The sequence below is a fragment of the Acartia tonsa genome, chromosome 1, assembly GCF_053477335.1.
Source record: "Acartia tonsa isolate MP-2025a chromosome 1, ASM5347733v1, whole genome shotgun sequence".
NCBI classification, from domain to species: Eukaryota; Metazoa; Arthropoda; class Copepoda; order Calanoida; family Acartiidae; genus Acartia; species Acartia tonsa.
Genome location: NC_137260.1, coordinates 33703005 through 33729901, shown reverse-complemented (window position 1 = coordinate 33729901; position 26897 = coordinate 33703005). Strand labels below are relative to the sequence as shown.

At 31.1% G+C, this 26897-nt stretch overlaps 1 protein-coding gene across 2 annotated transcripts; it reads right to left on the bottom strand.

Moving 5' to 3' along the window:
- Nucleotides 1-437: 437 nt before the first annotated feature.
- Nucleotides 438-26897, bottom strand: LOC145317481 (oxalate:formate antiporter-like). Of its 2 annotated transcripts, none has more exons than XM_080158588.1 (15): nucleotides 26811-26897; nucleotides 23022-23087; nucleotides 19914-19992; nucleotides 15634-15712; nucleotides 14264-14329; nucleotides 13787-13881; nucleotides 8135-8263; nucleotides 7607-7691; nucleotides 7238-7326; nucleotides 6283-6360; nucleotides 4226-4395; nucleotides 3693-3775; nucleotides 3058-3185; nucleotides 2527-2592; nucleotides 438-1992 (listed from the first exon to the last, which is right to left on the bottom strand). In XM_080158588.1, the coding sequence occupies exons 1-15, from the start codon at nucleotides 26885-26887 to the stop codon at nucleotides 1852-1854; spliced, it is 1431 nt and encodes a 476-aa protein (XP_080014714.1). In that variant the 5' UTR covers nucleotides 26888-26897; the 3' UTR covers nucleotides 438-1851. The 2 variants fall into 2 exon arrangements, with proteins under 2 accessions (XP_080014714.1, XP_080014705.1); XM_080158579.1 differs by lacking the exon at nucleotides 3693-3775 and adding an exon at nucleotides 3512-3594.

The following is a 26897-nucleotide window of genomic DNA, read 5'->3' as shown; positions in this document are numbered from 1 at the left end:
TTCTACATTACGATTTTCAAACCATTACTTAAATATAGGTTGATTTATATGTTGATATAGAAATAGAAGGTATTATTTGTGTATTTTATTTTACTTTAGCAGAGAATACGTAATTATTTTAGCTAAATTGGGAAATTTTTAAACACATAATCGACCCAGCTTACTAATCCTAATTTTATTAATTGTAATTTTGTTGTAAAACAGCAGCATTTTTTAATTGGTAAGTAGATAAAGTCTTAGTATATATTTTAGTTATAAAATAACTGACAAACATAGTAAACTAAGGGGATGTTATTATATCAACTTAAGCCTAGGATAATCAGAGCTGGAATCTAATAAAGAATAACTTTTCAAAATATGATGCAAGAAGTGTTGTTGAACCTTTACAAGTTTAGTTATTCTTATAACATTGATTTGCCAACACATTTTACAATAAAGTTCTATAAAAATCTTTATTTTTAAAATATTTAATATATAATATATACATATTTTTCAGAGATACTTTTTTCATAGCTAGATTCTTAAGATAAAGAAATTTATATAATATTAATAACAAGGATTATAACATCCATAACAGCTTAACATATGAGACGGACAAACGAACGTTAACGAACATGAGTGGGAGAAAACAATATTTTAATGACATATACTACGTTGACGATGTTTTGCTTTTTTCGTGAGCCTAATCTCTCAAGGAATCACAATTTCAAGAATTATAGTAATAGGACTACTATATCAAGCAAAAATTAAGTAATAATAAAAATCATGTTTTATAATGAACACACGGGCTTTACGGTAAAGATTTAATAGTTACGCTTTTTTAATTGTACCTGAATGTTTTTGGAACCATTATGCAAAGTTTAAAATCAAAAAGAAAATTCTTAGTTGACGGTCATATTTAGAGCTAGCCGTTATGGACGGACGGACCGACACTAATTGTACAAAGCTTTTCTATAGAAATTCTATGCACAGCATAGGATTATGTGATACAAAAAGTTATATATTATATTAGATAATAGTTAATAAAACAGCTTTTGAAAATCAATACAATAAAACATGACTATTTTCATTAACTTTATACATGTTATTGGTAATTGTAATATATAAATTATAAGATATCTTAACAACTAATAAGTTACTGAATTGAAAATAAAATTGCATCTTTTTCAGTCTTTTTAATCCTAATAGATTTGATATGAGGTTTTACATTTAATCAAAATAAAAATCATCACGGCTTAAAATCAGATTCATTTCAGCTGAAATAATACCGATTCTACAATTGCCCATGGAAATGTCAATAAAAATCAAAGAATTACACTATTTTGTTAGCCCTTACATTCGGAGCTAACAAACAAGAAATTAATCCTATAATTTTCATAGATAAATTCTAGAACACTAATAAGTTTCATATTAAAAAAAAACACATATTTTTGTTTACAATCACCTTTGAGATATACTCTATTAGAATACTTAATTATTTAAAATATCTAAAATAATATTTGAAAATATATAAAGTAAAGAGTAATATAATTAAAATGCCTAATTCGTTTATCCAGATAACAAAATGGTTTGTATGTATTTTTGTGGTTTACTTTTAAGAGTCAGTTGTAAAACGAACACCCTTGTCTTGAAAAGCAAACTTTTAATATATATTATTTCTCGTATTCATTCGAATCTGGTTGATAGGAACCGGTTCTTATTCATACGAAAAAACTATGTCTAGCATCGTTTTATATCCAGCTTTCTACGAATATAAAAATGTATATATCCGTGGAAAGCTGTCTATAATACTATACGAGAAATAACTATTATTGTACTTCTATCATGTAAAGTAATATTAAGAATGTAATTTTATAAATTATTTTTCTTCTTTATTTCATTAGAGTTAAGTTTCTTTGGTAGAAAAGCCACAGTGATAACCCCGAAGACACCTACGGCTGCGGCTACTTCAAACATGCCAGTGTAACCAAGGAATGCGTACACTTGAGGTATCTAAAAAAATGTCACTTTAAAGTAGAATTAATTTTACATTTCATATAAATACTATACTCTTTAATTCCAATAGTAAATAGGTCTATTTTACATTCTTAAATATAAATATGCCTGATATTACATTTGCCTGTCTCTATCTTTTGTCCATACGAATAGATCATGGATTATCCTCATTGAAAAATATTCTGGACTATATAATAGGAAACAAATATTTGTAAGTGTTTTAAATGTCGTCCTCTCGAAAGGAGAATCTGAAAATTAGAATATTTCTGATGTGATTTCCGCATAAAAATACAATTATTTCTTTGGTTAAAGTCGCTATATATTGTATTTTTTATTTAAACAGATCAGTAGACAAATATCAAAAGCTATGAATTATTTATTTCATGGTATACATTCATTCATTTCTCAATTTTTTCAATTTCTCGTTTACATTAGCACTGAGAAGAAAAATTAAAAATACAGAAATAGCATATCAATTTAAGCTCCACAAAACAAGCTTTGTTTGCCAACAACTAAAGAAAAAAAACTTACTTTTGTAATAATGAAAATTGCACCAGCATAAGCAATACTCTGGGTAAACAACAATCCAAAGTTAGCCTTAAAAAAAAAACAATTTTATAGTGATCATATTATTTCAAATAACTTTTAGATTCAAACCAGGAATTCTTTCTTTAAAAGACGAGGGTACCCTCCAATATTCTTTATGAGGGTGGGGAGGGGGGGCATGTAGAGATTGTTTTCTTTCAGACACATCGAAAAGTCGGTTTCATAGCATCTCCCTAAAATATGTTAACCCCTGTTCCGGACAAATAAAGAAAAATTTTTCCCTAACATTGAATTATATTGCCTCAATCTAGCCCTATATTCATAAGCTATTCTTCCATGAAGATATACAAATGTCACACTCTCCCCCTAGAGACTAGGAGCGAAGCAGCGTAACATAAATTGCTTGCAGATTGAACATTTTTTTCCCTAGGTTCGATTTCTCTTGTGAAGGTGTTTCAGCAGTTCAGCGAGATCCATTGTTAAACACACACACAATTCCTTAAATATTCTTATTACCTGATAATGGTCAGGACCAAAAGCATCATTAATAGTGGCAGCAATGATGGCGTAAATACCAGGGAAGGTAATGTACAGCACGGACATCAGCAGACCATAACACACCTTAGCTGTCAGACTTTCTTTCTCTAAAACAATAAAATATTTAAATTTGAAGAAAAATCTTTTTTTTGAGATATATGTTTAAAAGCACAATAAGATTATTATTTTCACTAATAATTTCATATATATAAGGTTATGTAATTTTATTTACCGAATTTATAAGGTGAAAATATATCTGTCATAAAATAAAATCTAACAACGTAATGAAAAGGGTTTTGTTTCGATCAATTTTAGTTCATTGAATTTTAACAATTACTTTCCAAAAAGCCATACTAAAGACAATACATACCATGAATTAAGAATGATATTGAGTAAAAACCCATCCAAAAGTTTCCAATCCTCATTTACCTACCTATGTACTGTAAAAGTGGTAGAATTGCAATAATGGCTGTCACCACTGTTCCAAGTATAAAATAGCAGCCACGGAAATTTAATCTGAATTTAAATTTATTAGAACATGCAAAAAAGAATGTAAAGGGCACTCTACAACCCGGTTTCAGAATATAAAATTGTAGAGTGTCCTTTGTATTTACCAAGTAATTGTAGAAGGGGAAGGCCAGCAATGATAGCTGTGGATATAATACCAAGAATAAAGAAGCAACCACGGAAACTTAATCTAAAACAAATTAATGAACGGTTTTGGGGAATTTAAGCGAAATCCTACAAAATGTATCATTTAAATATGTGTAAAACCCTTAATACTAGGCTAGCCTAGGAAATTTTTAAAGAATTTGGCCCAACAATATAGAAAGGTAATATAATAAAAGTAAGCATATAATTACTTTAATAGAAAATAGAACTAAAATATAACCACAAAATTTATATTTTAGAAATGTAATACCTTTTCCTAAGTTTTTTTTTAAATCATATGTTGACATACACACCATTTATTAAGTAAAACAAAAGTATCTCGAGTAAAAATCTCAACAATTTTTCATTAAACTATGAATTGCAATTATATTAATTTCAGCTTTTTAACAGATAAATTGTTTCTAAATCCTGTAAAACCAAATTCAATTATTAGTTGAATTCAAGTATTTTCTGCATTAGAATTAATCAATCTTACTTGTCATAAAGAGCTCCCCAACAGACACGACAGAGACCATTGAATACATTGCTGACAATACCAATCTTGGCATAGAAGTGGTCATCATTGATGATGGTGAGGCCATAGGTCTTAGAGAAGTTCTGCAGGATACCCCAGGTCAAGGAGACACTGAAGAAACCCATCCAAATCTAGTTATAAATGATATTTTGTAAAATTATTTTTTCTCCTTTTTTGCATTACATTTATTCAGGGATAAGGGATGGGAAACGTAGGAAAATATTATTTCAGGCCTATTTCAAGCCTAGGCCTATTTCTAGCTTATTGGGGACTTAATTCAAATTTGGGCTCTGCAGTCTGATTCTATAGGTGTCCTAGTATAATTTTGACCCCCCATTCAAAAATAGTTTAAAAACAGTTTAACTAAGATGAGAACATCTACAAATGCAAAGATCTAAAATCAGACGATAGGACAAATGAACATTAAAACTTGTAGATTGTCAGAACTTAAAAAGCAGAATATGAATTTATAAGTCTAAACAAAATGTATGTAACTTTTGTTGAAATCATGTTTAATAAAAAAGGTGAAAAAATCAACTTGCTTTAAAAGGATCTTCGGTCTTCCTGGTAACGATTATAGAGTTGTTTTCTGAACCTTACCTAACTCTTAAAGGAAACGTCAAGCAAAGTTTGAAGTCTATAGGACAATTCTAACATATCTTAATTAACGATAAGAGCTACCCGTTACGGATGTACGGAAAGTGATACCCTAATGATAGAAAAACTTTGCTATTGGTATGACACATGTAAAAACACGCATTACCTAAATGTATTTTTATGTAATCGAAAATGCGTTCCTCGTTTTTAGCGTGTCGGTGCATTTTTTAAAACTTTTAAATAAGTGAGCATTATAAAAACATGTATTGAAACGTGTTAAATTATGTTAAAATAATCAGAAAATTAATTTAAGGTTAGTCAGAACAAACTTATTCTAAAATACAACTTTGAGTACAAGAAAATTTCTATAACTTTTTTATGAGGGAAGATTAATATATGAACCTAGTAAAAGTGTCTGACTCTGATTATGACGTAAAAAAATTAGCCAATGAGAGGCCACTGTAAATTTTACCATTGGTCAATTACAGTGTATACTGGCCTCTCATTGGCTATTTTTTTTTACTATAATCAGAGTCAGACACTTTTACTAGGTTCTTAATTTATCATTATTTTAATTATATATTTGGTAAAATATTTTCTCGTATTCATTCGAATCCGGTGGATAGGAACCGGTTCTCATCCATACGAAAAAACTATGTCTAGCATCGTATTATATCCAGTTTTTAGCCGGTGCCTTCGGCACCGCGGGGCTAAAAAACTGGTTTTAATCTTAAAATTGTACATTCTATATCCGCGGAAAGCCGTTTATAATACGATACGAGAAATAACTATTAAGCTCTTTTATGGTGTTGAAAGCAACTCTAATATTTTAAGAATAAAGTACATTTTTCATTCATGTAAATTCAACTTTTCATTGGTTCTAATGACAGACTCTAAAATACGTTTGATATTATGATAACTCTTAAATCAATATTTAATTTTTTCCTTTCGTACTTTGACAAAATGAAGCATCTATATAGATGTTGCATATTTAATATTGATGATTGATAAACATTTGCATAGATATAAACTTAATATTTTCCTTGTTTTATACATTTATTTCACACCTATCATATCTGTACTTTTATGTTGCAATTATAAATAAATTTCCTTACATTGAATTAAACAAAAAAGCCGTACATAAGTAGCATTCATGTCTAGATTTTTTAAAAAGTTTTTATAAAATTAATCTTACAATATAAAGTAATAAGCTTTTACTCTGTACCAATGGATCTCGCTAACTGTTTAACCGATATGGTTCTCTTTTACAATGAAACTTCTTAGGTCTTTGGATAGTTTTTATTCAATAATTAAGTCTAGGTATGGTTTTAAGTTATTTTTTAGTCTTTCCAGTTCCCTTTGATTATAAAGACCCTAGATACTAGCTATAATATTAATCTATCAATTTCATGTTACCTTACCTTATAAAATTCCCATGTTTTGATAACTTGAATAGGTGTCAGACTTTCCCTTTTATCCAGACATTTATCTTTCTTCTCCTAAATTTTAATTTTTAGTATCAAAATTACAGTTTATATAAAAAAGTTGTTCTGTGATAAAATCAAAACTAAACAATGGCAAGATAAATTAACTTCAGTCTGAATGACAAAGAATATTATTTATATTTGTAAAAAAAATAGCACTTGCAGTTTAATAAATGTGTTTTATTGATGTTGTTTTAGCTTGTGTGGTTGTAGGCTTCACATTAATATATTGACCCAACTTAGTTATTGAGTTTTGTTTCTTTTATACTTTTCTCTAGAGTATCTGATATTTTAAGATATACATGCTATTTATTATCTTATTTTTACTTGAACAAGGATGACAACATCCATAAAAGCGAAGCTCTAAAATGGAAGGACAAACGAACATTAACACTTGTAGATTGTCAGAACTGAATTAGCAGAATATTAATGCATCAGTACAAACAATATTTAAGAAAATTTGTTGCAAAACTGCATAAATAGATGATACTGTTTAAGGACATACTTACATTTTGGGACTTGTTTACAGAGATGCTTCGCTTATAACATTGTACCTTGTTGTAATAGGAATCAGTTTTCAAAAAATCGGAAGAATCGGATAATTTTAACATACAAAAGTTTGTTGTCAAAAAAGTTAAAAATCGACATGTTTAAAATGGACGTACGGACATTTTGGTATTGTTTATAGAGTTGCTACGCTTTCTTAATTGTACCTAACTACTATAGGAATCATCATGCAAAGTTTGGAATCGATAGGACAATTCTAACCTGTTTAAATTAACGAAAAGAGCTAACTCTCTGTGACGGACGGACGGACGTATGGACGGACAGACCCTAATTATAGAAAATCTTCGCTTTTAAAAAGAGTACAAGACATATTTGTATTACTAACCATATCCATATTTCCAGGAACCATCTCTAGGTTATCTTCAGCCCTCTCCTTAGCATCAGATATAAGTAGGGTTGACACAAGACCCATACCTGACAAAATTTTATTGTGTTAATTGTTGGCTGAACCTAAAAATTAAAATTGACCTTATAGGCGAGGCATTTATAAGCGGCACAATATTTTTTGTCGTGTCTTTACCCCATGTGTATTGTTAAATGAGATTCAAAAAAGTATATTTTGTCTTAATAATGAAAATTGACTGGCAGAAAGCTCAACTCTCTTTAGATTTTCACATAGGCTTGCTTTTTTCATAACAATTTCAATTATTTTATACACATTGTAGGTATAGTTAACAACATTAGTGGAACACACCTGCAAATATGCCACCAAGAAGATAGAACATGTTAGGAACCTGATCAATGACAGATTCATCAGTGAAGTAGAAGTCACAAGAAGTCTATAAATAAAATCTTAATAAATAAGGTTCTAAAATTTATAAAGTAATTAAACTGTGCTCAACAAAGAAGGTAGAATTATAGGCATTTACATTGGGGAGTTATACCATTTTGGGGAAGATGAACCGCTCCCCACAAGAGAAAATCTGTCAGTTGGGAGTGGGTATATAAGGAAGAACATTTTCTTATATTGAAAGTTATTTTTATACATTTTTGCTTAACATTACGTGTAATTCTAAACTTTAAACTTGCAAAACAAGTTAAAGATAAAAAAAACTTTGTAGATAATATTTTTTTTATAATTCTATTATGAGGAGGGTGTATTTAGGATGCATTTATTATATTTTTCAGGGATATTTCTGTATCTATTTGCCCTTCAATAAATTTTGTTTCAGTGGCAAATTAACTTTTCCTAACTCCTGGCAGATTTTATTAATAATTATACCTTAGTTTCATCACAACTGGGATCCATAGTTGCATTTTTATTTTCAGGATTAACAAAGCTTGTCTGTACCGGAATCCAAATGAGAGAACCAAACCCATAGCCACACAGTACCAACGAACCAACCAGACCCTAAACACATAAAAAAATGCATGTCAAAATCCAAATCATTGATTACTTAAGGATAATATATACAAAATATAAAATACTATTGTGTTGTGAAGTTACTATCTGTCCATATTCACACAAGATAAGTGCTTTCATTCAAACAAATTTTCTGATCTTTGAAACCCCTTTCTATCCTTATTTTTATTTTAGACTTTTATTTCTTGCACCTGCGGAACTCTCTAGAAACTCTCCAGAAGATAAAGACCTGTATAAGAGGCTAAGCAGGGAAATCCAAAAAAGAACAAAATAGAATAGACAAAAAAGAACACTTGGAAAACCTTGCCTTGCAAGCAGAAAATGCTGCTAATCAAAATAGAATGAAAGATGTCTATGAGATTACTAAGAGCATTGCAGGTAAAGTACACAAATCAGGATCACACATCAGGGACAAGGATGGTTCACTCCTTAAAACTGATGAGGATATTCTAAATAGATGGGCAGAGCATTTCACTGAACTGCTGAATCTTCCAGTTCCAGAGGAAGAAACTGATATTCCACCCTCAGATGCACTTGACTGTCGAGCGCCAAATCTATTGGAAATCAAAGAGGCCATTAAAAGTTTGAAAAATAACAAGGCCGCTGGACCTGATAACTTCCCAGCTGAGGTCATGAAAGCAGACCTAGACACATCTGCTAAGGCATTCCTACCTTTGATCACTAAGATATGGAATTATGAGTTATGCCAAGAGGACTGGAAAAATGGACATATCTCAATACTGGCCAAAAAAGGAGACTTGACCCAATGTGGAAACTACTAGGGATAATGCTTCTTTCAGTACCTGGCCGTATCCTTAGTAAGATTCTTCTTAATAGAATAAAGAAGAAGGTTAATGAAAAGCTAAGACCTAATCAGGCTGGATTTAGACCAAACCGTTCCACTATTGATCAGATAACCTCTCTAAGAATCATCATAGAGCAATCCAAGGAATGGAACTCTGAGCTTTTTGTAAACTTTATTGACTACAAAAAAGCATTTGATTCTTTAGACAGGAAATCTCTCTGGAAAATCTGCCGACACTATGGCATTCCAGAAAAGATAATCAATATCATTAAAGCTATCTATCATAAAGGAGGTGGAAATGTTATGTATAAAGGTAAACTATCAACCTTTTTGAGATTGTAACAGGTGTCAGACAAGGATGCCTTCTCTCTCCCTTCCTTTTCCTCCTTGCCATTGACTGGATCATGAAGAACTGTGAAAGCAATGATGGCATTCGCTGGCAGTTACTTGGCAATCCCAAATATTTGGGAGATCTGGACTTTGCTGATGATATTGCTATGTTAACAAGCAATAGAAGTCAAATGCAAAAAAGGACTAACATGATAGCTGAAACTTCCAAGAAAGTTGGACTTGAAATAAATGTTCCAAAAACTAAAATACTCATATTAAATGCAAACTCCCAAGAACCAATAACTATTGGAAACCAAATTCTTGAGGATGTTAACTGCTTTGAGTATCTTGGAAGTAAAATTGATGAAGCTGGAGACACTTAGACAGACGTCAAAGCTAGAATTAACAAATCTAGAACAGCCTTTGCCAGCTTGAACAAAATTTGTAATTCTAACAACATCTCCATAAAGACAAAGTTAAGACTTTTCAAGTCAAATGTTCTCTCTGTTTTGCTGTATGGGCCGAAACTTGGTTCCTAAACACAGCAGTGGTCTCCAAGCTACAGACATATGTCAACAAATGTCTTAGGAGAATCCACAAGATCTTTTGGCCAAACAAGATCACAAATGCTGAGCTTTTAGAGCGCAGTGATATGTCAGACATCAAACTGACAATAAAACAGAGAAAATGGAGATGGTTGGGGCACACTCTAAGGAAAGGGCATGATGATTTAACCAATCAAGCCTTGACTTGGGACCCCTTCACAGGAAAAAGGAAACCAGGCAGACCTAAAACAACCTGGAGGAGGGAATTCCTTGAGGAACTGAGAAAGAAGAATTTTTCATCTTTCAGTGAAGCCTCTACTGAGGCCCAATTCAAAGATAAATGGAGAACCATTGTGCGTGGCCTATGCTCTGGAAAGAAGAGATAAATAGCAATGACCTGTGGAGCTTTTTCAGTATTGGGTACTATACCTAATGGACAAGTTTTACCTTTTTACCCAACCTAACCTAAATATCAGATATACTTTTAATAGAGCAATAACAAAATCAAATAATTTTCTTTCTCGTATTCATTCGAATCTGGTGGATAGGAACCGGTTCTCATTCATACAAAAAAAACTATATCTAGCATCGTATTATAAACGGCTTTCCGCGGATATAGAATGTACAATAATAAGATTAAAACCAGTTTTTTTAGCCCGTGACTACGGCACCTCAGGGCTAAAAAACTGGTTTTAATCTTATAATTGTACATTCTATATCCGCGGAAAGCCGTTTATAATACGATGCGAGAAATAACTATTCTCATATTCATTCGAATCCGGTGGATAGGAACCGGTTCTCATCCACACGAAAAAAACTATGTCTAGCCTTCGGCACCTCGGGGCTAAAAAACTAGTTTTAATCTCATAATTGTACATTCTATATCCGCGGAAAACCGTTTATAATACGATGCGAGAAATAACTATTATTTTCCTAAGGACTTTTATTCAGTAAATTATTAAGCTATATTTGGCTTTTGCTATTTAAAGACATATTGATATTTTTTCTGTTATAAAATTAAGTTTTCTGTAATTGTTTTCTTAAAAGCGAAGCTTTTCTATAATTAGGGTCGGTCCGTCCGTACGTCCGTAACGGATAGCTTTTTTCGTTAATTTAGGCATGTTAGAATTGTCCTATCGATTTCAAACTTTGCATGATGATTCCTGTAGTAGTTGGGTACGATTTAGAAAGCGTAGCAACTGTATAATCATTACCAGAATGTCCGTACGTCCATTTTAAACATGTTGATTTTTTTACTTTTTTAACAACAAATTTTCATGTGTTCTAATTATCCGTTTGATCTGATTTTTGGTATATTGATTCCTGGGACAACAAAGAACAATATTATAAGCGAAGCAACTCTATAATCAAGTCCAAAAATGTAAGTATGTCCATAAACATTATCCTGCTTCAAGCAGTTTTTCAACATATTTACTTACAATTTTGCTTCGACTCTTATACTTTTAAATTCTGATTATTCGTTTCAGATACTATACAAGTGTTAATGTCCGTTTGTTCTACCGTTTCAGTGCTTCGCTTTTATGGATGTTGTCATTCTTGTTTATGTTTTTACTACTACTACATTTGTTCAACAATTAAAATTGAAAGTAAAATGCCTGATTTGCATATCTTCTTGAAACAAAAGTAATTACACAAACCTTCAGATAAATGATAACAATTGAATTGAATTGTTTTTATTTCAAATATGTACAGGGTGTTCTTGAAATGCTTAGCGTAGCAACTCTATAATCATCACCAAAATGTCCGTACGTCCATTTTAAACATGTTGATTTTTTTACTTTTTTAACAACAAATTTTTAAGTGATCTAATCATCCGATTGATCTGATTTTTGGTATATTGATTCCTGAGACAACAAAGTATAATGTAATCAGCGAAGCAACTCTATAATCAAGTCCTAAAAATGTTAGTACGTCCGTCCGTACGTCCTTAACGGATAGTTTTTTTTCGTTAATTTAGGCATGTTAGAATTGTCCTATCGATTTCAAATTTTACATGGTGATTCCTTTAGCAGTTAGGTACGATTTAGAAAGCGTAGCAACTCTATAATCACCACCAAAATGTCCGTACGTCCATTTTAAACATTTTATTGATACCTGAGACAACAAAGTATAATGTAATCAGCGAAGCAACTCTATAATCAAGTCCTAAAAATGTTAGTATGTCCATAAACATTATCCTGAATCAAGCAGTTTTTCAACAAATTTACTTACAATTTTGCTTTGACTCTTATTACATTTATGACATTTATATTATGATTATTCAGTTCTGACACTGTACAAGTATTAATGTCCGTTTGTTCTACCGTTTCAGTGCTTCGCTTTTATGGATGTTGTCATTCTTGTTTATGTTTTTACTACTACTACATTTGTTCAACAATTAAAATTGAAAGTAAAATGCCTGATTTGCATATCTTCTTGAAACAAAAGTAATTACACAAACCTTCAGATAAATGATAACAATTGAATTGAATTGTTATTTCAAATATGTACAGGATGTTCTTGAAATGCTTATAATCTTTAAAAATCTTTAGTATAACAGAAATTATTTTCAATATGCTTAGAAGTAAAGAGCCTGGTAAACAACAAAACTTTATAAATTTAACCCTTATATGTCGGGCCTTTTCTCGCACCGTAATCAGTCGGTTGGGGCGTTCAAAGCTCCTTTTTTATAAAGAGATAATAACTGGAACCTGAAATTAATACCTATATTTTATATTAGGATAAACTTATTATTAATCTTTTAATCTATTTAACAAATTGCTTTGCTTAAGTCAATAAAAATACTTTTGCCCATTCATGTTTGCTGGCATCCTGTGAGGATGGATAGTGTCATACCCATATTAAAACAGTCACTTAATCATAGCCCTTTTTCACACAGAAGTGAGATAGACAGTTTAGGGTTACCAAAGTATTTAGATTGACCAAAATATCCTTCAGTCAAAAACAATATAAAATGTATGTGTCAAGGTTCAATGTATATCATCTTTTAAGTTTACACGATAAAACAAAATTTGATGAGATTAGGAGAATAAATCCCCTGTACAAGTTTGTTTGTTTTAAAAATGTTTATTTACACAGAATTACTCCTTGTATTGTGTATTTACTTATAATGTCAGTTGTCCAGAACATAAATAGCCCCCACCTAGCTTATACATTTTTTACGAAACATTGTTTTTTGCCCTTTCTATAAAGAAAACTAAAAAAGGGAATTGAGAATTGAGATAAATTTCGCCTTCTGTGCTTTTTAGTATCATTTGAAATTGACTCGGTTAAAATTGTACTGTACAAAATAATGTGTTCTCTAAGTAAATAATTATTGAATTATATGATTGATTTCACATTTAGAAATTCTTTAAAATCAGACTTTATATTTATTTTACAAAAAACTTTATTTATAAAATTATTATATTTCAGATCAATCCTTATAGTAAAGTAACAGGATGTCTGTTTGTTTCGCTAACCATTAACCGCTGAACCGTTATGGTTTACAGGGAAGCTTCTCATGGGTCGCGGGAAGGTGTATAACTATTTTGTGAGAGGGTACCACCACCCACCCCAGAGAAATCGCCATAAATGAAAAAACTCGCCCTTCGGGTGAAAAAATAGCTTTGGTAATAAGCTGAAACAATTTTACGTGTCCCAAGAGGCCTCTAGGGTCGTAGCCGCTAGTGTTATAAAAAGAATGACAACCTTTACAAAAATTGATGTCTTTTGAAGCATAATGTTAAGGACTGACTGTGTAGCGTTACGGGCTGACTGACGGACGGACAGACAAAGTTAATTATAAAGTACCTTTGCTACTACAAATACCTTCATATGTGATGGAAACCAGTTCTGAGCTGCACCAATGGATGTGGCGTACACAAGTGAGAATCCAACTCCATGCATGGAGAGTGTTACAACAGCTAAAATACAAATTTTTACTTAATTTTCAACTGTCGAAAATCTAGATACATGTGTAGACAGCAAATTTTATAAACCTCCACCTGACATAATAACCTCCACCTCTTAAGGCTGATTATCTTGACCATTTAAAAATTCACAGCAGGGGGGGAGGAGTGTACTTAAATAAAAATAAAAACGCAGAATTATTAACATAGCCTGTTTGGCTAACTTTGAATAAAGAAAAAGTGCGCAAGCTCTTGCTTTTTGTTTTATTTTCTAGGCCGCAGGGTACTCAAATTTTCAAAATTGAAAAAAAATTCTAAGAGGATAATACCAAAACTATATTTTTATAATAGTCAGACAAATCACTACTGTCAATTAAAATAAAAACAATATACGTACCCCAAGGAAAATAATATTGTGAGGTGTAACCAGTTAATAAAAATCCAGCACTGTAGATCATAGAACCTAGAAAAATATAAATAATTTTCTTTTATTGAGAAAATTTTTGTAGATGGAAGCCTGCAGTTAATCACCATTTTTCACTAGCAGACCATGCTATAAAGTTGGAAAGTTAAGAACAAAGATTTAACACATAGCATGATAATGTTTAACTAAATAATTTGGGGCAGTATGATTTAAATGCTTACATAAAGGACTATTTATTAGGAAAAATTGGATATTTTTCTGCAGGCCTCATTTAACCTTTTTCCTATAAAGTAGCGGAAATACTCTACATGCAGACATATAAACTCTCTTTAGGAATCAGGAATTGTTCAATGGCGGGCTATAGAAATTTGCCAAAAAGCAGCCTTTTTTCTCCGATTTGAGTTTTCAGGGGGAGTTAATTCATACATAACACCCTTCACAAGCTCAACCTGAATAACTGATTATAGATTTTCATGTTATGTTTCTATATAATCTAACTAGCGGCTTCGCCCCTAGCCTCTAGGGGCTTTGCCCCAAGAGGTAATAAAAAAAAATTATTGCGAAAATCGTAAAGGACCATGGAAATCTCCTTCAAAAAAAAAAAAAAAAAAAAAAAATGGGGGGGGATTTTATGGTTTTTGGGGGGGTTGGGGGTGTCCCACCCCCCAAGAAAATAGCTTAAAACCACCACAGGACCAATAGGTAGATACCCTGAAGAGTAGAATCCGATCGGTTCAGTGGTTACCGAGATCTTAAGGGACAGACAGACAGACGGACAGACGGTCAGACGGACAGACGGACAGACAGACATCGTTCTACTTTGTATTATAGATAAAGTGTAGATTGCTGCGCTACTGTTAGGTATTAACATCTGTTTATTTGTTTAAAAAATGTTTAAAACAAGATAACAATTTTAACTTTTGTAATATTAAATTTTGTAAGTAAAATAGTACATTTTCTGTTATCATTATAATTAAATGTATACTTAAAAGTAAATAATCTGTTTATTTTGACAATTCAATCTTTAAAAGCAATATTAAATGATAAGAATTTGACATATAATTGTCTTGGCTTACCAGAACAAATACATAAAATACACAAACATTGTTTGATGTCTGTACAAGATTTTTTTTCCGTCCAAATATTGAAAATCAAAGTTTTATAGGAAAATGTAAAAACAAGAAGCAATATATATATATATATCCTCCAGGTCACCTAGTACATATGATTTTCTATGAATATTGATGAACTTGTTTATATACTGGCTATGTCTTTTCAGCTGGCTTATGGATCTTATCACACGCAGATAGGTTCAAATATGAATAACTAGTAAATATCTTTACCTATAAATATTGATATTCTAGTTCCCATCTGTCTTGCAAGTGCTCCAAGAAAAGGCATTGATGCTCCTTGTATCAGGGTCTAAAAAAAGTCTTGTGTAAAAACGTATTACATTATCTTAATGAAAAACTATATTATGCTGTAAAAATAATTAACTTTTTCGTCTACTAGCATATTGTTTTCTGTTACTTGGCTGTTTTAATATTCCCGTTACATTTGGTTGATTTTCAAAGATCAAATTGAGAGTCGGCACAAGGTCATTGAGATAGGGAAATACAGTTATTTAACTCTTTCTCTGTCTAGTCTTTTACTCTAATGTTTTAACAAAATAGACCCTGGTTGTATAGTAGTTGTGCTTTAAGAAGATAAAAGCATAATATTGATGTAATATCCTAACATTTTCTCTTAGCCAATAAACCCATCAATAAAAAGAATGTTCAATGGTAATCCATAATAAGTGAGTAAATAATGGAAGTACATGTGAAAAAGAAAATTACTTCTTTACATAATTTTTATTCTATACTATAAAGTAGTATTTGTATGTATATCTATGTGTGTACCTACGGGTGTGTATGTTGTATATGTATGAAAATTTTAGCAAATGGTCCAAATAAGAGATATTGCCCCGACAAAAAGACAATCCACACCCCCTTCAAAAAAATTAATGGCTGCAAAACAATTTTGTGCTTATTTCATTTTATTTAAATAAGAATTAATGGGAGTTACCTAATCCCAAAGTTGGTACGAAGCTACTACACTTAAAGTATGATGAATAAATCAAATGTTTTGTTAAATTCAAATTGCATAATATTGTTCACAAATTCTTTTATAATTCTGTAAAGCTAGTAAATTGTCTGATTGAACGTCCGTTTTAAAATTACATAATTATTTTTGTTTTTGTGAAAATTATTTATATCGGAGTGTGTTTTTTTGGCATAATGTCTATGAAGTATTGACATGTCCCTTTATCTAAAAGTTTGGCCATTTAATTTCACGTTTATTTGTAGTCATTTAAACGTTTTATCTAGTTTTGTCCCGTCTATAAAGATTTATCACAGTACAGTGCTGAATTCAAATATTTGAGAACAAGAACGTAAATATCCTTATTATTAATTCTGTTTTTAAGTCTACATACCTTACTTGTCACAGTCTAAAGTTTTTGAATTACTAATATTTCTAGTTGTTAGACAGAAAGACATCTCATGACAACTAACGGTTGCGATACACTTTTAGCTATTGGTAAAATTGTTTGGCTTTGACGGACGTTGTGACTTAAGGAGTATCTCTAAAGATCTATTAAGAATTTAACTTGAAATTGTATTAGATACAACCGCTACAAGCTGGGGCGTACACAGAGATTTGACACGTAAAAACATTTTTAAATAAGAGCCAAATCTTTGAAATATATGTAGACTAAAACTAATGTGCATTCCCTGATTGTACTAGTTTTGCAATGTCTTGATAGTAAAAAACTTTATGTGTTTTATTCATTAATAAATCTGTATGAGCCTATATTCGACCCAACAACCTACTAAACCACAAATGATCCGTAAGTTTGAAACTATGCGTCGCAATTTCCTATATTCATAATACCTAAGGGGGGTTACCCCCTAACCCACTATGCATATACTGTACACTAGACGCCCTTGATTAAGCAAATGTACTATTAAAAGTACAGAGACAAAACAAAATAAATTTCAGTAGCACCTCAAAAAAACTTCTCTTTGTGACAATAATGTTTCTTTTCCATTAGCCAAAGAATGCAAATATTTATAGTAGCACTAGTAGTAACTTTATTATTAGTCTGTCTGTACGTTTGTCCACTCTATACACCCATACTAGGTCTTACAGATATATTGTATTGACTATTATTTAAAAAATTCAAATATTGATTGAACTGTTTAAGTTAGAGATTTTAATTTTTCGACAATACCTAATTGCCAAATACCAAAATATGTATTCCACTATCATGTTATGCTTTTCATAACACTTTACGGTTTCAAAACAAGCATTAAATAATCTTGTTGTTGCTGCGCTAATTGTGGACTGCACTATCCTTATTCGCACTAAATTTTTGCCAAATTCCGTGTAAAAAAAATTAATTGACAATTTGCTCATTTGTGAATTTAGCAAACTAACATTACGTTTGTAATGAGCTTTTTTTTAAATTTTAAGATTTTTCGTTCTACTCAGAAAACAAATAGAAAATTAAAATGAACTTGAACACAAAATATGTGTCAATCTGTCAATTTCTTGCAAATTTAGGCGAATCTTTTACTTATTTATATTGACTCTAATTACTACCAAAAATAAAGAAAAGTTTACATCGTCTATTTGAACAAGAACGACTAAATCTATAAAATTCATAATTTTTATATAATAATTTTAGCAATTAACCTTGATAAATTTTGAAAATGAAAACAAACAAAATTTTAACTGCAACAAAACCAGAGGTGGATTCTTAAAAAAAAAATTTTTGGCTCACTGCCTCACTAATATTAGTAAGGCTCAGAAAATATTTTTTTTGAAAAATCCTCCATAATCGCATAAAAATTTACAAAAATTTAATAAAATCATAAATGAGTTATTAAACTGAGGTTTTGTTTAATTTTTGTAGATTTTTAATGCTATTGGAGGATTTTTCACAATTTTTTTTAGTGAGCCTCACTGATTTTAGTCAGGCAGTGAGTTAAAAAGTTTTTTTTAAGAATCCACCTCAGGGTTGCAGGGTTACGGAAATGAATGGTAAATTTACCATAGTTAAAACAAAGATATGAATCTAGCTTACCGTAAAAGCATTAAAATCTTACATAATAGTAGAGGCGAATAGCTCGTTATAGAAAACAAACTTTTAATAAAAAGTGCAAATCTAAAACACAAATCCTACAAAAATAGCATTATAGCCCAATAAAATACTACGAACACGTACAATAAAATACTATGAGCAAGTCAAAGAAAAAAATATCATTAAAAAAATATGCTATTTACTTATCCCTATGAGCGAGAATAAAATATAATAAAATTTTTATTTATAAGCTAACTTTATTATAGCAATAACTTAAAGGTTATATTTATCTCTTAAATTAAGAATAACACTTTCAATTTCTTAAACTGTTTTTAAACTATTTTTGAATGGGGGGTCAAAAATATACTAGGACACCTATAGAATCAGACTGCAGAGCCCAAATTTGAATTAAGTCCCCAATAAACTTTTTTGGGGGGATTTAAAAATTAATTTTTACTGTTGCTCTGGTCATTTTTACCAGATCAAAAGGTCTTTTTTTACTTCGTGTAATATTGTAACTTAGTGAACAATTTTATATAATTCACTTTATACTGATACAATAAAAAAAACATTACTCTGTTCAATGGAAATATTTTTTTTTCTAAAACAATTAATTTCATTGAAAAATCTGACATAATACAATAAAAAACATAATGCTGAATTTAAACCAATTAGAAATTAGAATTTCCGAAAGAGTGTTTTCACAAAGTGACTTATTTCAAACGTAGTTAAATAATTTTATTTAATAAAAATGAAAAGAATGAAAACCCTACTCATAAAAGATACATACTTTTAAAAAATATTTTTAAAAATATGTTTGAATAATCTTATTTTATATCATATTTGTATATGTGACAAAAATAAATTTGTTGTATTGCATAAACATTTGTTGTCATCTTAATTTATTTAACCCTTTACAGCAAATTTTTATGTGTTTTAATGTATAATAGTCATGAAACATTTTTATGTTAATTCATTGATATATTGTAAAGAATTAATTTTTAATTAGTATTGATAGATAAAATCAAAAGACCTAACTTTACTGTATACTAGCATACAATATTTACGAAGCAAGACACTCTAAAAGTTGAGTATTTTACCTACAAAGGGAAGAAACATCACGATTCAGTAAAAATTATTTAATCCATAGTAAAAAATAAACTTTAAAATCCTAATAAAAATTGATGTGGGCAATTGTTCTCATTTTTGGCTTTGCAGTATGATTCTACAGATGTCAAAGTATATTTTTAATATACCTTTTAAAAATAGTTTAAAAACAGTTTAAGTTATTAGTTGCAAAATCAAGAGGATATGTATATTGTACTATACAATGTAGGCTATGTAGAATGTAGATCTTGAAGCTAGCTTTCAACAGCAACCAGCCATAATTATCAAATTTTCAAAACATCAAAACAATGCCCCTGCATTTTTGTCTTATGTACTCTCATCTTCAAACAGACGAACTTTGCTTTATATTGTACAAAAAAAAGATTTTACCTTTGAGACAGAAACAAACAGAAAATCCGCATAACTGAGGTGGGGATTGTACAATATGAATTCCCCATCTTCTTCATATCTGAAAAAATGTAACTTTGTATTTTCTGTAGCATAAATATCCGCATGCAGAAAAGTTTAAGGCGAAAAAGTTAATCTTTAGATGAAATATCTGTGCCTTATCAAAATCTTTAACCTAGATGATTTGTTTTTATCTTTGTCAGAAAAGTACCTACATAATTTGAAGATTTTTTGTCTGAATTTCTCATTTTTGTCAATTCAAGGATGCAATGATAAAATTGCATTCACAGACATTTGCAAAAAAAATCCTTCCCCCCCCCCCCCCTGGACGTCTATGCAATGATGTTCACGAAAAGAATGTGGTTGGTTAGTTTCTGTAATGGTGAGGTAATTCTAGAAGACGAAGAAGGTCCCTCAAAAAATCAGCATGTTACGTCATAAATACGAGGGATTAATCATCTCTTTTTTAGGGGTTTTCTTTCCCACTCCACCTCTCTTCATCCATCATTTTTATGTCGTCAGATTTTTTGGGGGGACTTTCTTCGTCTTCTAATTCTAGAATGTATCAAATAATGCAAGCATTACCTAAAACTTTTTTTACACTACTTACACAATATTTTAGTTAATAGAATGCGTAATAAACAAAATACAATTGTAATTGACTTATGCAAGTTTCAATCAAAGATTTGTATAGTTAGATCATGATTGTCTAAGCAAACGTCAGTAACTAATAAGTTGGAAAGCTGAAGGTTAAAATGTGCGATTTGATGTAAGTATTTAAGTATATAATTCATTCTCAATCAAAAAGTTTAACAATTTTACAATTCCTTCTTTATGTAAGATATATTTTATAAGCTAATTTGAAAGATAGGCTTCGTATTTTTTAATGTAGATTGTCCTAAAAATCATGCCATCATATCTGCCAAAGATCAGCACTCAAAGTAGCAATTGATTGCAAAAATGGGAAAAGGTCACCATTCAAAAATATTTACAAATTAAATTTAGAAGTCTCTAGAAGCATTTAAGAGGATGGAGTCAGGAGAAAACCTTTTAGCTTTAAAAAGAAAAATAAATTTTTTGTTGGGAGGAGGAGTATTTTTTAGAGGAGATTTTTCGGGCGAGTTGAAGGCATCTTCAAAAAAATGTTTGTAAACTTTCTCTTGACCCATAGGTAGCTTCAAAGCACAGGAGAAATCTTTTACTGCATACAGATATCTTGTTACTTTTATATAACAATTATGTTGAATGGATAGTTGCACGAAGTGCATTTAATGAGTTGTGGGTACCTTAGATAGTCTTTAAACTTGAAATGTTTTTATAGAATGAGATATATATAATAAGGATATTTGAAATAAAAATTTACGGGAATAGTCCATTTCGTAACATCGCCCCATAAGTGGCGATTCGTCGTATTATTAAAATGGCTTTTTATAGGTTATTTTAGGTTAGGTTAGATTATATTGGGTTAGGTGATACCCACAGGGTTAGGTAATTGGCCCCGCAGGGTTAGAGCCCCCCACAGGGGCTAGAAATAGGAGAAAAGCTATTGTGAAAAATACGAAGAATCGCCCCATAAGGTGCGATGTTACGAATGGGACTATACCCAAATTTACTTTTACTTGGCAGTTTTTTTTGGGTTACGACCAATAATGTCTAATATGCGCCAGTAAAAGTCTTGATGTTTTTAAAACTACGTGGTAGAAAATTGAGATTCTTTCAAATATATGCCATATAAAGACAGTTTAAACCATTAAACATGAAAAATATGTGGTTCAAATGCATTTCGTGCAACCACCCCTTTTAGTTTTGTATGACTGAATTTGACGGTAATAAGGCTCCTGATAATTGAAATGATTGCTTACTGTTAAATAATAATTAATGCGCAGTTGTAATGAATTTTGTTTGTTTTATTATTTAATGTAGATAAATTGATAAAATTCTTTTATATTATTAAATTTCTAATGCAACGCAATTATATCAAATTTCAATTTTATCTATCCAAAGACAAAGAAATTCATAATTTTAAAAAATTTAAACCTTGAATACTTTTTTTTTATCAATAACATTCAAATTAGGGGCGTTCAAGAATAAGGTACCAAATTGAATTTAAGGAGTGTGTACTCTAGCCCCTACTACAATTATATAGTTTTAACCATCAATTCACATTTTATGCGTGCTTTGCGCACAAACTATGGCCATTTTTTAAAAGCATTAAATGTTTTATATCTTTTCAAAAAAATATTTCAGAATTGTCTACCTAATCTTTTATTAGTAAAACATTTTACAATTAAAGTATTTTTCATTTATTTTATTCTCAATCAATGAATTTATGTATAATGTATATGCATTATATTATAGAACCAATACAACGTACGGCCACAACATTCAAAATGAATGATTAGTTAAAACCAAAACTAAAAACCAATAAATTAATATTATACATTATAGAAATATAACTTCCTATAGCATTACGGCCAAATTGAAGAAAAGCTACTAAAGTTGAAAAAATACTTTTGTAAGATTCAAATCTACAATATACTGCTTATAAATGAAGTTTGATAATTACATTTCCAAAATCTTATTTTGTCTATTAATAGCAACATAGATGTTTATAATATAGATTATGTGTTACAGACATACTGACACAGTGAGGCAAGATGAGCTGTGTAGAACACTCTTTGCTACTTAAAAATAATATGCTATCTTATCTTTAAATGCAAACATAAACTCAGCAAGATATAAAATATATAACTTATTCAACGATTGGGACATTCCGGACCATTTTTATACTATGTAAATTAAGATGCATTCGAACGGAATATCTTAATTATTGAATAACAACGAAACTAAGAACTATATACTACGGTCGATGGATGGTTTCAATCTTAATTTTATCAAACAAAAGTTATTAGTAATTTTCTTCCAAAGTCGAATAGAAAACTGATATAAACCTTCCCTAGGCCTATAAGAAAATTCATGGCAAAAAAGGCAAATATCTGTTCATTAACTAGCGACATATTTCGCTTCTGACAGAGAGATACATAGACATCCTGTTACTTTTGTACAAAAATAAGATAATAAAATTGTTACCCCGTTGTTTTCATATAAGAAATCATATATGTGTTGATATTTCCATAGCTGAAATCTGAGGCAAAACTGAAATAAAAATGCGTTTATAATGTTGTTTTGTTATTTACTGCAATAATTCTAACAAAACAATTCGAGGGGAAATCTAATTTGATTCTAAGACTTTGATTCAGATATGAATTTTAAGAATATATATAGAAACAGTAAAAAAAGAAGTCCATTTATTGTGGAGGGGGGAGGGGGTATACCACCATCCATAATAATGCAAACAACCGTATATGCTTGGGTTGCATACAATATTTCCAGTGATACAGATGACGTGAGTTACGATAGATGGGAGATTGTACGGAAGTCGACCTCTCTGCTCCCCCCCCCCCCTCCTCCCCGTCAGATGAAGCAGACTCTGTCCTCCAGATTTGGACCTGAAATCAGGCAGATGTCCCGACCTGATATCCCTGCGGAAGAGTATAAAGGGAAGCTCAAACTAATTCACACCAAGTCTGTCCAACAATCAATTAATGAAATGCTGCCTAATAAAGTCCTAAACAGCATACCCACCCATCCATGCATCTGAAAAGGAGCTCTCCAGATGCACCAGAGCCACATTAGCCCAGCTGCGCTCTGGATACAGCAACTACCTGTACAGTTACAAGGCCCGGATCAATCCAACTATACAGGACAAATGCCCACTCTGTTTAAACCCTTCACACTCAACGACACACCTGTTTGATTGCCCAAATAACAGGACTGACCTCACTGTCTATGATCTATGGAACCGACCAATGGAAGCTGCCAGATTTCTTACCCTTGCCACACGTGACAACGACGATAACGGATGAGTAGAAACGGGCTAAACAAACAAACAAAACGTGAGTTACGGAGTCAAGGAGGGAAACAAACACTTAGTAAGCAACAAAGATCTAATTCAACACAATAATTTTTCTGCAAACCTTTCTTAACCCTTAACGGTCGGGGGGGGGGGCGTTGAACGCCCCCCCATCCGGTTTCTTCTATCTCATTTTCTGTGTGTGAAAGATAAAGAGCCCAAACTGCGTGACTTATTAAGTTTGGGTATGACACATAACTGAGAGTTGGAATTTTTTGAATATCTCCATCCTGGCGGGCACAGGATGCCAGCAAACCTGGCAGGGTCATCCAGGTAAAGAGCAAAAATATTTTTTTTTGACTTAAACAAAGTATTTTATCTTGCCAAAATACTAAAATATCCTCTAGTAGTACATCCTTATATGAAATACAGGTGTTTAAGTCAATTTCAGGTTCCAGGTATGATCCTGCAGGTCCTGATCCTCCAGGTCTCCAGAAATCTTTAAAAGGCTTCTGTGGCCTCAATTTTTGACTTAAAGACTTCAAATTTTAAACTTAAGCTTTTCTTACATGTCTACATAACGTATTAAAATTTCATAAAGATCCACTGCCGTTTTCCCGCCGACCGCCGACTGCAGCGGCTGGCAGCTGCCAAGTACAGCTGCGGCCGCTGAAATTTATATTTTGACATTTCAAATATAAAATTTACATAAAGATAAACATTTTCTGCAAAAAAATTGTTCTTCTAGCTTCAAAAATAAGAAAATTACAGCCGTTTGAAATTTTTAAGTAAAAAAGGACCTAAAAACAAAGGTTGTTAAATAAAAGGGTGAAGGAAGCGAAAATTGACTTTGACTTCCTTAAGGTCGGAAATTCATCATAACACAGGGGACTTGTACAAAAAAAATTTAGCCCTCTAGCTCTAATAGGAACTGAGATAATATGGGGGGGCGTTGAACGCCCCCCCCCCCCCCCCGACTGATTAAGGTGCGGCAAGGGGCCCGACTGTTAAGGGTTAAGTTTGTATCATTTATGATGTATAGACGTATCATTCATTATTATCCATCCTCAAGCAATTTTTTAAAAGTTCACTTTTGAGAGAAAGTTTTTTTCTTATAAATGTCTTAACTTTACATAATATCCATTTTGTAAACAATACAGGATATGTTTTTCAAATGTTGCTAAAATTAAAAATTAAATTAGCAATTAAGTGCATAAACGACTTTAGACTTTAGACCAATATTGCAGCGTCGTACTGCTGCTATAACTGCTTGCTAAATTTGTAGCAATATGTGAGAGAACATTTAGTGTTTGTATTTTTGTCATGTTCATCGACAGGCTCTTTCCCTTGGAGTGCCTTATTGAGCAAAGACTTCCAATTTATTGACATAAATCTAAGATGGATAAAGATTAGTTTTTCGTTTGTTTGTTGTTGTTATTAGGTCAGATTATGTTTTTATTGGGTATTGATTAGTCTCACAGGATTAAGGCACGCCAGGTATAGACCCTTCAGGTTTAGACCCCTAATAAACAATAAGGGAGGGGTGAAAGGTTTTACAGTGCTTGACAGGTCTTTGGGAACCAGCATTGTTCAATAATATCTCAGATAGGGGTTAAGACAATAAAATTGCTAAAAACTATTTTCCTTTCCATATTAACACTCTAAATTTGAAGTCATTAACATAAATTTTCCAGACTTAAGTGTAAAGCTAAAGGGTACAATAACAAATTATTATTTACTAAAGCAAACAAGAACAATAATATCCATGAGTAAAGCAGCAATTTCAAGCTGACAATATTTCAGATCAAAATTAAAATTATCTTTGATATTATAACAGGGAAAAATTGTAGTCAATATAGGTTCTAATTGGTCAGTTAGTTCATCTAGTTGGGGGGGAGGGGGGGGGGTTAAAGGAGGTCGATGGAGGGATCGTTATTTTAGCCAGCTACATGGTTTCACTTTATTAGAATACATGATAACCTGGTGTAAGATCAAAATAAAAATAATAACAGGTTCGAGTATTATATGATTGATTTATAACTTTCAATTATTAAGTAAACAAACGGGATGTATTTGTTTTTGGCGTAGCTGGGGTTAGCAATTACGGACAGAACCTAGTTAAGGAGTAGCTGAATTACTAAAACAAAACAAGAAATAAAGTAATAGGCAATAGTTTTGTTATAGATAAAAACAAATATTTTTTACAAAATGTAACAAACGTGCCAACATTATGTTAAACTTTTAAAGGCAAAGAATTGTATAACAAAAGCGTAAGAACCTTATAAATACTATTCATAATTAAGGTGGCTTTACTAACAAAGTGCCTGGCGAGCATAGAACCATTACTATTAATATATTTCAAAAATAGGGAGGAGGGGGTCGCTAAGAAGTTTGAAGGAAACCACACTAATAAAAAAGAATAGGAATAGTTGTGTAAATAAAATTAAAGTAAACGAAATAAACTTTAAAGAGCTGGCTATTTCATTTGTAAATGTAACCTGTAAGTCCATGAAAAATTCTCTTTACAAGTTGTACAAAAATAAGGCCATCGTTTTCGGCAACAAGCATTACAATTGTTTTCAAAATTTTAAATAAATAAAAAAACTTTCTTTAGTGAAAAGTACATATTTCTAAAGATTCTGTATGTAATTAGTATTATTCTAGCATGCCTAAGAATCAATATATTTCCGCTGCATGAAAACCTTTTGTGATCCATACCGAAAAATCATGTATCGAATCTAATTATAAATAATTTTCCATGAAAAAAATATATATTATTCTCTGTTTCGTTGGCAATTGACTCCTTGAGATCAACAATACTGGAGTTATTCCTAAATTTATAATTATACTATCCGAAATATGATTTTAAATATGTTCGTAAGAAGCACAGAAAATCAATTAAACGTAAAAGAACAATTTATGTCTTTTTTGGCCAGTAAAATTTAATATTACCATTTTTTATTTACCTGAGTAGCAAAATAAATCCTCCAATCAAACAGACAATCCCTCTGGAGGGTAAATCTCCCAACCTATACCAGAACATTTTTATTTTT